This window comes from Saccopteryx bilineata, chromosome 7 (assembly GCF_036850765.1).
Source record: "Saccopteryx bilineata isolate mSacBil1 chromosome 7, mSacBil1_pri_phased_curated, whole genome shotgun sequence".
NCBI classification, from domain to species: domain Eukaryota; kingdom Metazoa; phylum Chordata; class Mammalia; order Chiroptera; family Emballonuridae; genus Saccopteryx; species Saccopteryx bilineata.
The window spans coordinates 81,679,037-81,691,304 of record NC_089496.1 but is presented as its reverse complement, the minus strand read 5'-3'; the positions used below and the strand labels follow the sequence as shown (position 1 = coordinate 81,691,304).

The 12,268-nt window shown below is 44.5% G+C and overlaps 1 protein-coding gene across 4 annotated transcripts in view; it reads right to left on the bottom strand.

The window, feature by feature from the left end:
* PLCE1 (phospholipase C epsilon 1) overlaps positions 1–12,268 on the bottom strand; it is a 415,629-nt gene that overhangs the window by 101,439 nt on the left and 301,922 nt on the right. For all 4 annotated transcript variants that reach the window (XM_066238785.1, XM_066238784.1, XM_066238788.1 and 1 more), the window contains one exon: positions 10,695–10,900. In XM_066238785.1, coding sequence (XP_066094882.1) covers positions 10,695–10,900 — 206 coding nt within the window. The remainder of the gene's footprint in view (positions 1–10,694; positions 10,901–12,268) is intronic.

Below are 12,268 nucleotides of genomic sequence, written 5' to 3'. Positions count from 1 at the left end.
CTTCAAAGCATGAGGACTTGTTAGAAAGATCCAGGTTTCTGCTGTTTGCTCCATAAGTATTAGTAGCAAAGTGGTGAGTACAGTTGAGGAGGAGCTGGTCCACACATTTCTGGGAAGGGGTGTTCCCACCGTCTTGAGCAGGGGTCTCAAACTCAACTCAGCATGTGGGCCGCAGAGCAAGATCACAGCCGTTAGGCGGGCCGCACTAGGTCTACAAAAGGCAACTGTTACACAACACTTTTCAGTGTTACAAAACGACCAGAAACTGTAGTTTGCATCACAACTGCTGTTAACTAAGCTAATATCTAGCTAGGATGCTAGAGAAATGAAAAATACAAGTAGGCCCCTAGGCTTACTTAATTTTATACAAAATATTTTGAACTTCGTGGATTAGTCTGCGAGCCGCACAAAATTGTTCGGCGGGCCGCGAGTTTGAGACCCCTGGTCTTGAGGTACCTGGGCAGCCTGCTGCCTCTTGGGAAAGCATGAGTGGCAGCACTGGGCTTCCTGGATTCAGTTTAGATCTTGGTCCCTGAGCAAAATCCCACCCCTACTTTCCAACAGCAGGTTCTTCCTCCTTGCCTCACATAAATAGATATCCTTAAAAAAGAAAAGAGACCTCAGGAGATCACACAAATCTGATGGTCAAAAGAACCCTTTTCAGATAATCCACAATGGAAACAGCCCAAATGTCCAGCAACAATAAAATATATACGCAAATAAGTTTGATGTGTTCATATAATGTAGTTCTTCACAGCAATAAAAATAACACACAATAGCTAACTACATGCAACAACATGGACAAATCTTAAGCAGGACACACAAGAGTAAATACTATATTTATGTACTTGTAACTTTACATACATGTAAATTTCTACATCAGGAAAAACTATACTATATTATATAGAAATGCAAAATAGTAGAAATATTATAAAATAAAGCAAGATGTATGATCATAGAATTGTCAGCAGTGAATTTTCCTCTAGGGGAAAATTCGTGACGTAATTAAGAAGGAAAATATGGGGCTTGAGGGCGCTGCTGGCAACGGTGTCTCTCTGGGTGGTAGTCACGCACATATTCACCTGATAATTACTCAGTTACATTAGCTTCTTTAAAAACCTTTCATTTTAGAATTGTTTTTAGATATGTAGATTTATTACTATTGCAAAGATAGTCTACCCCCATGTCCACTTTTCTCTGTTATTAACATCTTATATTAGGACAGTATATTTGACACAATTCATGAACCAATACCGAAACATGATTATTCAGGAAAGTCCATACTCTATTTAGTTTCCTTAGTTTTTACCTCTGTCCTTTTTCTGTTCCAGGACTCATCCAGGATACCACATTACAGTTAGTTGTCTTGTTTTCTTTAGGTTCCTCTTAGATATGATGGTTTCTCAGACTTTTTTTTTTTTTTTTTTAACAATTTGAGCATATCTGCTCTGTTTGTTTTTATTTATTTATTTATTCATTTATTTAATTTATTTTATTTTTTTAGAGAGGAGAGAGAGAGAGAGAGAGAGAGAGAGAGGAGAGACAGAGAGAGAGAAGGGGGAGGGAGCTGGAAGCATCAACTCCCATGTGTGCCTTGACCAGGCAAGCCCAGGGTTTCGAACCGGCGACCTCAGCATTTCCAGGTTGACGCTTTATCCACTGCGCCACCACAGGTCAGGCGACTTTCTTTGTTTTTGATGAACTTGACAGTTTTGAGAAGCACTGGTCAGGTATCTTGCAGAATGTCCCTCAAGTAAAATTTGCCTGATATTTTTCTTACCATTAGACTAGGGTTTGAGGTTCTGGGCAGGAAGACCACAGAGGAAGAGTGCCATTCTCATCATATCACGTACAGGGAACATACTGTCAACAAGACTTCCTGCTGTTGATGTTGGCTTGGCTGTGGTAGTGTCAGTCACGTCCCACTGCAAAGTAACTTAAAAAAAAACAAACACACGGCTCCCTGACTGACCGGCGGTGGTGCAGTGGATAGAGTGTTGACCTGGAATGAAGACTCAGTTCAAAACCCCAAGGTGGCTGGCTTGAGCACAGGCTTGCCAGCTGGAGTGTGGGATCATCAACACGATCCCAAGCTGGCTTGAACATAAAGGTGGTTGGCTTGAGCAAGGGGTCACTGGCTCAGCTTGAGCCCCCGTGCCCCCTAATCAGTGAACAACTAAAATGATGCAACTATGAGCTGATGCATGCTTCTCATCCCTCCTCCTCTCTTTCTTCCTTCCTGTTTCTCTCTCTCAAAAAACTCCCACCAAAACTCCTTTCTATACTGTCCTCTTTGGAAGGAAGTCACTCGGTGCAACCCACATTGAAGTAGTAAGGAGTTATGCTCTACCTCTGAGATGGCAGAGTATCTAATAAGCTATTTGGAATTCTTCCATGTGGGAGATTTATTTCTTCTCCTCGATTTGTTTGTTTCTTTACCATTTACATACATATATATATATATATATATATGCACTCATGAATATTTATTTAATACTTTGGGTTATGATCTAAGCTACTCTATTTTGTTGCTCAAATTGGCCATTGGGAGCTTTTCCAGTTGTTTCTTGTGTGCTAGATATATAACCCCATTATTGTGAGGTTTTAACTTTTTTTTTAGTACTTCTTTACTTTCTGGCACAGGATGTTCCAGGCTCATCTTGTGTATTTCCTGCCCCAATCCTAGAATCGGCCATTTCTCCAAGGAGCTTTGCTTTCTTTTTTTTTTTTTCTTTGTATTTTTCTGAAGCTGGAAACGGGAGAGACAGTCAGACAGACTCCCACATGCGCCCGACTGGGATCTACCTGGCACGCCTACCAGGGGCGATGCTCTGCCCACCAGGGGGCGATGCTCTGCCCCTCTGGGGCGTCGCTTTGCCGCGACCAGAGCCACTCTAGCGCCTGGGGCAGAGGCCAAGGAGCCATCCCCAGCGCCCGGGCCATCTTTGCTCCAATGGAGCCTTGGCTGCGGGAGGGGAAGAGAGAGACAGAGAGGAAGGAGGGGGGGTTGGAGAAGCAAATGGGCGCTTCTCCTATGTGCCCTGGCCGGGAATCGAACCCAGGTCCTCCGCACGCCAGGCCGACGCTCTACCGCTGAGCCAACCGGCCAGGGCCAATTTTGCTTTCTTTTATTGAAGAATATTAGAAATCAAGATCTGGTTTCTATGCACAAAAATACATTCTATTTTATGCATCTGATATTCCATTTCAACATAAAAAGTGGAGGAAAAAAGAAAGAAAGAATAAAAGTCCTGTGTCTAACATAGTTCCATCCTTCTGAAATTGCTCTCGGTACTAGCAGAAAACAAATACTTACATTCTCTTCCTTATATAATCCTTGTACCCATACTTCCCACATATAGCATGGTGATTAGGAACATGCCCTCTAGAACCACCCTGGGTTTAATGTGCAGCTCCACCACCTATTTGCTGTGTGAAATCACTCTACTTCTCTGAGCCTCACTTTACCTATCAGTTAATGGTAAAAAGACAATGCCCGTTTCCCAGGATATTGTTGAAGATCAAATAAGAGAATACCTGTAAAGCACTCACACAGCACCTGGCTCAGTGAAGTATACCAATATGATTAACTATGGGAAGACTGAGGTTTCATCCCTCCCACTTCTCCTCCCCATTTCTTTTCCTGAGGCTAAACCCGCTGTTCCTCTAGAGGGGCTTTTTTTAGGTCACATCCAAGCCTGTCGATCTTTTTATTTCCTTTCTCTGGCACCATTTCCACATTCTCCATGTCATATTTCTTGTGTTTTTTTTTTTTTAATACAAAAAGGATTCAATTGGTGAGTGTCAGTACCCATGAAATATAACATGTTAATCTGGACATAGAATTTCTGATTTTAATTGAGCAAGAGAAATGCTGTTTCCCATATTCTGTTTAAGTTCTGACCTAAATCAAGTATTTTCCAGTTAAAAAAACAAACTACAAGCATTATACAAGCATTATGAAAAATAGTGTCTAGAAAGAAAAATTATGAGGCTTTTCTGGAGCCCGCTCCTGCTACTCAGAGATGATGTAAGCTGGGAGAGAGCAGACACCGTCTTTCTTCACATCGGCGTCTTTTTTAGAACACAAAAATAATGTTAATAATTCCAGTGTTAATAATTCCATTAAAAACCATTCTTCCAGGAACGAATGCCCGGATAAAACTGACAGCTGTTTGTAATGAAATAAGTTCCTTTCAAGAAGGATACCCGTCGGCCTAGCGTGCGGAGGACCTGGGTTCGATTCCCGGCCAGGGCACACAGGAGAAGCGCCCATTTGCTTCTCCACCCCTCCGCCGCGCTTTCCTCTCTGTCTCTCTCTTCCCCTCCCGCAGCCAAGGCTCCATTGGAGCAAAGATGGCCCGGGTGCTGGGGATGGCTCTGTGGCCTCTGCCCCAGGCGCTAGAGTGGCTCTGGTCGCAACATGGCGACGCCTAGGATGGGCAGAGCATCGCCCCCTGGTGGGCAGAGCATCGCCCCTGGTGGGCGTGCCGGGTGGATCCCGGTCGGGCGCATGCGGGAGTCTGTCTGACTGTCTCTCCCTGTTTCCAGTTTCAGAAAAATGGAAAAAAAAAAAAAAGAAGGATACCAGTAGCTTTGTCTCTTAGATCATACCGTGAATTCTATGAGCTTTCTGTGCCTCATCCTCTCGGGAGACAAGTTCATGTAGGTTTACTAAAAGAAATAAAGTGGAACCTAAAGATTTACTTAGAAACCAGATAACATTAACCGAATGTCAAAGATGTGGTTTACCAGCAATGAAACTCCCTTGTCAAACTGAGGTCATATGTCTTCAGGAGAGGACCGCAGAGCAAAAACAAAAGGAAAGTTTGTATCTGACAAACCCCCAGAAGGAGTTCTGTAACATCTCTCAGTTAAGAAACCTTAAATTGATAAACATTTTAAAAAATATTTCTGATGAGCCTGACCTGTGGTGGCGCAGTGGATAAAGTGTCAACCTGGAAACACTGAGGTTGCCGGTTCAAAACCCTGGGCTTGCCTGGTCAAGGCACATATGGGAGTTGATGCTTTCTGCTCCTTCCCCCTTCTCTCTCTCTCTCTGCCCTCTCTATAATGAATAAATAAAAATAAAATCTTAAAAAATATATATAAAAAAAATATTTCTGATGAAAATCTATTAGGGGACAAATGTATTTTCTTACTAACTATTCATTATTTCTTACAAAGTTAATATGATTACATGAACATAATTCACCAAGTGAGAAGCTGAAATTAATTATTTTTTTTTGTATTTTTCTGAAGCTGGAAACAGGGATAGACAGACAGACTCCCGCATGCACCCGACCGGGATCCACCCGGCACGCCTACCAGGGGGCGACGCTCTGCCCACCAGGGGGCAATGCTCTGCCCCTCCGGGGCGTCGCTCTGTCGTGACCAGAGCCACTTTAGCGCCTGGGGCAGAGGCCAAGGAGCCATCCCCAGCGCCCGGGCCATCTTTGCTCCAAGGGAGCCTTGGCTGCGGGAGGGGAAGAGAGAGACAGAGAGGAAGGAGGGGTGGAGGGGTGGAGAAGCAGATGGGCGCCTCTCCTGTGTGCCCTGGCCGGGAATCAAAGCCAGGACTTCTGCACGCCAGGCCGACGCTCTACCACTGAGCCAACTGGCCAGGGCTGAAATTAATTTTGTAAGATAGAAGAAAACGTACAGCTTTTCCAAAGGACTAACCGTGGCTGTTCTCAGTAATAAAATCCAGAGTTTTAAGCTCGCTTCTGGCAAATTCTTGCTTTTAATTAACCTAGCACTTTCCTCAACAGGAAAGTGTGTATTTCGGATCCAGGAAGCCTGAGGTTAAATCTTGCCCCTGCGCGGCGTAAGATCCTCAGTAAAATGGAACAGTTGTGAGGATTAAATAGTTTAATCTATGTAAAGTATTACGACAGCATTTCCTTAAAAGTGGCTCTCAATAAATAATAATAGCACGTTAAATATTACTGATATTATTCTTGTCAGGATTGTATTTACAAAGTCAATATGAGGCTCTGGATCAGGAAGGGATTCCCATTCCTGGAACAGTGCTTGCTGATCTGGTTTCAGTGAGTTCTATTCAACACCAGCTCCCACACTGTGTGCTCAGTGCTTCATTTCAGTGGAGCAGCCACTTGGGGTAAGGAAACTATTGCTGTTACTGAGACACATTGGTGTCAATGGGAGCATTTCAATATGGCTTCACAGGCTTTGTAAAAGAAATATTTGCATTTTTGTGGTTTCCCTCTCTTCTAAGAGCACTTAGAAACAGGGTCTGGAAAACGGGAAGTGGAAGAGAAATGTTCTTACGATGTAGATGACGAAACAATTAGGAAGAGGTAAGAGAATAAGCAGACAACTGGACATAAAAGTTTCATGAGAGGTGACAGGATCAGGTAAGACATTTATCACTTGAAGGAACCCCCAGCAAAAGGAAAAAGATGGTCAAGGGAAAGCTCAGAGGCCAGATTTCTGAGGCTCATCCAAAGGCAACGCTCTTAAAAGTATTGTAGAAAGGTTATCACTTTGAATGAATACCCCAACCCCTAACAAGTGAAGATTTGATAAAAAAGAGCCATATGAAATTCATTATTTTATCTACTCTGGGGTGATGTTCCCCTTATAGTAGGATTTAAGGAAGGAATTTTGGCCAGATCTCAGTATGAAGAAAAGGTTTATCCCAAACATCTGTTTGGTTTTTCTCACAAATATTGTGAAACTTATAATAAATCGTGATTCCCTCTTTCCTTTGGCCACTAAGAATCTCAGAACAAAATTTGGTCACTGTAGAGACTGTAGAGTTTACACTTCTGTATTATTTCTTCCTAAATATCTTCAATTATTTCTATTTATTCTCATAAGCATCTACAAAATCTTTTGCGGAAGGAGGTAGATATGAACACAGATACCTATAGATAGAAGGGTAAACAGGACATAAATGGCTATGGATGCTTCTTGTGTAGACATACCACCCCACCTCTCACCATTCTATATATATATACACACTATAATAATACTATATATACTATGACACATATATATGTTATTATATATATTATATATAATGCTATGTTTATAATACTGATGTCAACAAATTGTTAGAAAACTTTCAAATAATCTTTGAACTGAGATAAAATAAAGCCACCTGTGAGACATTTGAGCTTGGACACTGGGACACTGTCCCAGCGAGGGCACCACCAGTTCATCTTGGAGCACCTGGGTCCTCTGTGGGGGAATGGGCAAGGAAACGAGGTCTGGAAGAAAGCCGAAGACTTTGGAGAAACTCGGAATATATAGGTTTACCTCTTTCAAGTATAACAGCATTAGGGTTTCCAATATAAGGCATTCATTCTGTATTCACTACCGATTCAAAATATCTAGTACTCCAACTCCAAAGAAATGATTTTCTGAAAACACAACCGCCCTTCCCATTGTAGGCTCACACACACAGAGACAACTGAGAAAGGCTTTGCAAAACAAGCAGTGATGTCTTACAAACACACCTGAGTCTATGATGACTCCAAGATAACTGCCAGGTCTGGCTCATGAGTACTCACTACAAATAAAACTTTTCATGGCCAAGATGTCAAAGCCAGCAGACGTGACAGTTTTGGAGGTCCTAAAGGATTCTTCCAGCTGGGCCAGGCTCTGCCATTTGAGTTAGACTTGACCGTGAGTAAAAGACCTTGAAGATATGTACCACATGCCCCAAGACCATTGGTTTCTGATCTTTGCATTTGGTTGTGGGTAAGTAAGCACATCTGGCTAGGTTGCAATGCCTGCTGATAGACAGCACTAGGAACAATGAAACAGTTACCAAGCTGAGGTCGCCCCCTCACAGAGCCATGTTTCTGAAAGTGAGGTCCTTGACCATCCGACTTAGGATCACCCAGAGGTTGGGGGGAGCTGCAGAAAGTACTGATTTCTAGGTCTCTACCCCTACTAAACCACTATATTTCCTTAAAAAGTATGTTAATAGCCACCCTGTGTCTCACTCAGTGATTACTAAAAACCATTTTTATAGAAGCTATGAAATAAATAAGAGGTCATGGTTCTAATCCTGAAACTTAATTTTAAGCTGAATTTTTAGAAATGGCAGGAAAGTGCTAGTTTTTTTTTAAAAGGGTTAACCAATGGTAAAAAGTTAAATTATAAGCAGTAATTTTATATTTTATTTTATTTTATTTTTTTGCAAGCAAGAGAGGGAGAGAGATGAGAAGCATCAACTCGCAGTTGCGTTGCTTTGGTCATTCAATGTTTGCCTCTCACATGTGCCTTCACCATGGGGCTCAAGCTGAGCCAATGACCCCTTGCTTAAGCCAGTGACCACGGGGTCATGTCTCTGATCCCACACCCAAATCAGTAACCCCACACTCAAGCTGGTGAGCCTGTGCTCAAGCTGCCAACCTCAGGGTTTTGAAACTGGGACCTCAGCATCCAGGTAGATGCTCTATTCACAGCACCACCACTGGTCAGACTATAAGCAGTAATTTTAGAACAATGCAGCCAAATTAAAAAAAAGATAAATTCCAATTCAGAATTGGTAAAGAATAAAGATAAAAAAGCATGGCGTATGCCCTGGCCAGGTAGTTCATTTGGTTAGAGCATCATCCTGATACACCAAGGTGGTGGATTTAATCCCCAATGTTGGGCAAATAAGTTTAATGTGATTTTTTTTTTTTTTGTATTTTTCTGAAGTTGGAAACAGGGAGGCAGTCAGACAGACTCCTGCATGCGCCCGATGGGGATCCACCTGGCATGCCCACCAGGGGGCGATGCTCTGCCCATCTGGGGCATTGCTCTGTTGCAACCAGAGCCATTCTAGCGCCTGAGGCAGAGGCCATAGAGCCATCCCCAGTGCCCGGGCCAACTTTGCTCCAATGGAGCCTTGGCTGCGGGAGGGGAAGAGAGAGACAGAGAGGAAGGAGAGGGGGAGGGGTGGAGAAGCAAATGGGCGCTTCTCCTGTGTGCCCTGGCTGGGATTTGAACCCGGGACTCCTGCACGCCAGGCCGATGCTCTACCACTGAGCCAACTGGCCGGGGCCATTTAATGTGATTTTTATGCTCACTTATTGTTAAGATGGCACTGCCCACATGGATGGCCATCACCTAGGTGATAATATTAATTACCTTCCTGCTTGGGAAGGGGCTTGGTTATGCTAATGTGTGCTGGGGGAGGGATTGTCACGCTGAAAGGTTTTACAAGGAGGAGCTAGGAGGCCATTTTGGGAGGAGGAGATCATGTTGTTGTAGGGGAGAGAGGCCACATTGTGGTAGAGAAGGCAGGCAGCCAAAATGGAGGCAGGCAGAGGGGACTGAGTAAGACCAGTGGGACTTTGATTCTAGGAAAGAACTGGAGAAAGTCAGTGGCTTTGGGAGCCCTGAATGAAAAGAGAAGGGTTTTCCCACTGGGTGTATTTTCTCGCCCACCGGTTGTGATCAGAGATAAAGGATGGCCCACCAGTTATTGGCTCTGTTGCTTCATTACTGTCTGTCTGAATCAAATGCAAACCTGCATGGGCCAGGCGGCTGTGATGGTGGCCGCGGCTACTGGCCTTACACCCAGGTAGGGCACTGTTGGGCAAATGAATTTGTAGAATTTGTATTTTTTTTAGTTTTCTCACTTTTAGTGTTAAAAAATGGTGCTGGGCAGCACCAGGTATGTGATCTGTGTAACTGCAAATTACCTTCCTGCTTAGGAAGGGCTATTGTCTTGCTACTGTTTGCTGGAGGAGAGGTTTTTGTGCCAGAAAGTATTGAAAAGAGAAGGGAGGAAGCCATGTTTTTGCAGAGTTTGTGCAGAGAGAAGGAAGAAGATATGCAGACTGGGAACCAGAGGTGAGGGGCTTTTGTGAGCACCGTTGAGATTGGTGAGGCCTTTGATTCTAGGAGAAACCGGAGAAGATTCTCCTGGTTGTGGAACTGGAGAATGTGTCAGTGGCTTCGGGAGCCTGAGTGAAAGGGAAGGGTTTTCCCTGTGTGTGTTGCTTGTTGGCTGGTATGAGACTTTAATCAAGGACTGGCCCACCACTTTTTGGCTTCACTGTTTCTTTAAAGTCTGCCCATACAGGCACATATAAGAATCAACTGATGAAGGCATAAATAAGTAGAACAGCCCTGGCCGGTTGGCTCAGTGGTAGAGCGTTGGCCTAGCGTGCGGAGGACCCGGGTTCGATTCCCGGCCAGGGCACACAGGAGAAGCACCCATTTGCTTCTCCACCCCTCAGCCGCGCTTTCCTCTCTGTCTCTCTCTTCCCCTCCCGCAGCCGAGGCTCCATTGGAGCAAAGATGGCCCGGGTGCTGGGGATGGCTCTGTGGCCTCTGCCCCAGGCGCTAGAGTGGCTCTGGTCGCAACATGGCGACACCCAGGATGGGCAGAGCATCGCCCCCTGGTGGGCAGAGCATCGCCCCTGGTGGGCGTGCCGGGTGGATCCCGGTCGGGCGCATGCGGGAGTCTGTCTGACTGTCTCTCCCTGTTTCCAGCTTCAGAAAAATGAAAAAAAAAAAAAAAAAAAAGTAGAACAACAAATTGATGTTTCTCTCTTTCTCTTTCCTTTCCTTTTTCTCTAAAATCAATCAATAATTTTTTTTTTAAAGAAGCATGGCTTACTGATAAAGGTGATGGGTTTTTATTAGGTATCTATCTGAAACTAAACTGAAGTAGGAAAAAAAGACAACGAACATCCTCCATCTTGTTAAGATGTAATACTTACTGGCACCGTGCTTTATCCTTCAAGGAGTTTTTCCTCGAGCCGTCCCCTTCACTGGGGCTGTCCTCGTCGTCTGCCTCCAGACTCCGGCTGCAGCTGCGGATGACCTGGAAGATGCTGTTGACGGTGGACTCTTTCTCTGGATTCTTTAAGCCATTCTGTCCCACCCGTTGTAAAAAATTATCTTGTCCACTGTAGTCGGCTACAAACTACAGAAAATAAGAGTTTGTTATTGTGACTTCATATAATAAATAGTCTACTTGGCTACAGAAATGAAAAATCATGATAGTCATAAATAATGGTATTTGTGCCTATTTTTTTTTTTTTTAAGCTGGAAACGGGGAGAGACAGTCAGACAGACTCCCGCATGCGCCCGACCGGGATCCACTCGGCACGCCCACCAGGGGTGACGCTCTGCCCACCAGGAGGCGATGCTCTGCCCCTCCGGGGCGTCGCTCTGCTGCGACCAGAGCCACTCTAGCGCCTGTGGCAGAGGCCAAGAAGCCATCCCCAGTGCCCGGGCCATCCTTGTTCCAATGGAGCCTTGGCTGCGGGAGGGGAAGAGAGAGACAGAGAGGAAGGGGGGGGTGGAGAAGCAAATGGGAGCTTCTCCTATGTGCCCTGGCTGGGAATCGAACCCGGGTCCCCCGCACGCCAGGCCGACGCTCTACCGCTGAGCCAACTGGCCAGGGCTATTTGTGCCTATTTTATGGTGAAAAAAAAAAAACCCTCCAGGAAAAACATTTTTTTCCTTTCACCACATGAAATATCAAAACTTACTCTTGTTTTCACTGCAGGGAATCACCCATCTAACCTTGAACCTTCTATGACTTGGATTGAGGAACTTTAGTTAAAAGCCCTGAGTGAATGTCTCTCTGGTGCAAACTCCAAGAAGCTGTGTGAGTGAGTGACCTTTGCGCAGACACAAAGGCATGCATGTGCACGGGCTTTAGAAAATTAGCCTAGAGGTCCTACATTGCTTCTTCCTTTGTGCTTGTTAATTAGCAAAAGAAAAAGAATGTACTGACCTTTCTCCAGGTCAGCAAAATGGCCTTTAGTCATTCTTTCCTCCTATCACCTGGCCTCCCTCCCTGTAATCCTGTTACCTCTGTTCTGCTTCTGATAATAAAAGCTAAAGGAGATTCAGGAGGTCTTCTTTGCCTCCCTTGGCAGGCCTCCCCCTCTTCCTCTTGACAGAAGTTTGTGTCTTGAGTAGGTTTTTTCCAGGTGACACTGGTAGTTCCCAGCGGGCTGGAGTTCTACGTTTCACTAAGACAACTTTAGTCCCTCTAGGAACCCACACTACATTTCAAATAGAAAACACAAAAAGCAATATTATTCAAGGTTCCCTAGGGCACAGATTAGCCACTTTACAGAGAGAAAGGGCAGGTTATTTTAATCCTTGCAGGGAGAATGAAGAAAAACCATGAAAAAGTATCCTGTACTATGAGACCAGAGAAGAGTCACCGAGAAAGGTCTGAAAGGTGACATTTTGCTTTATTTCCCATTTATCTCATGGTAACACAGAGGCTTCGTGGTGGTGCTGAAGCTCCTACTGTGTGTATCTTGATCAGGAT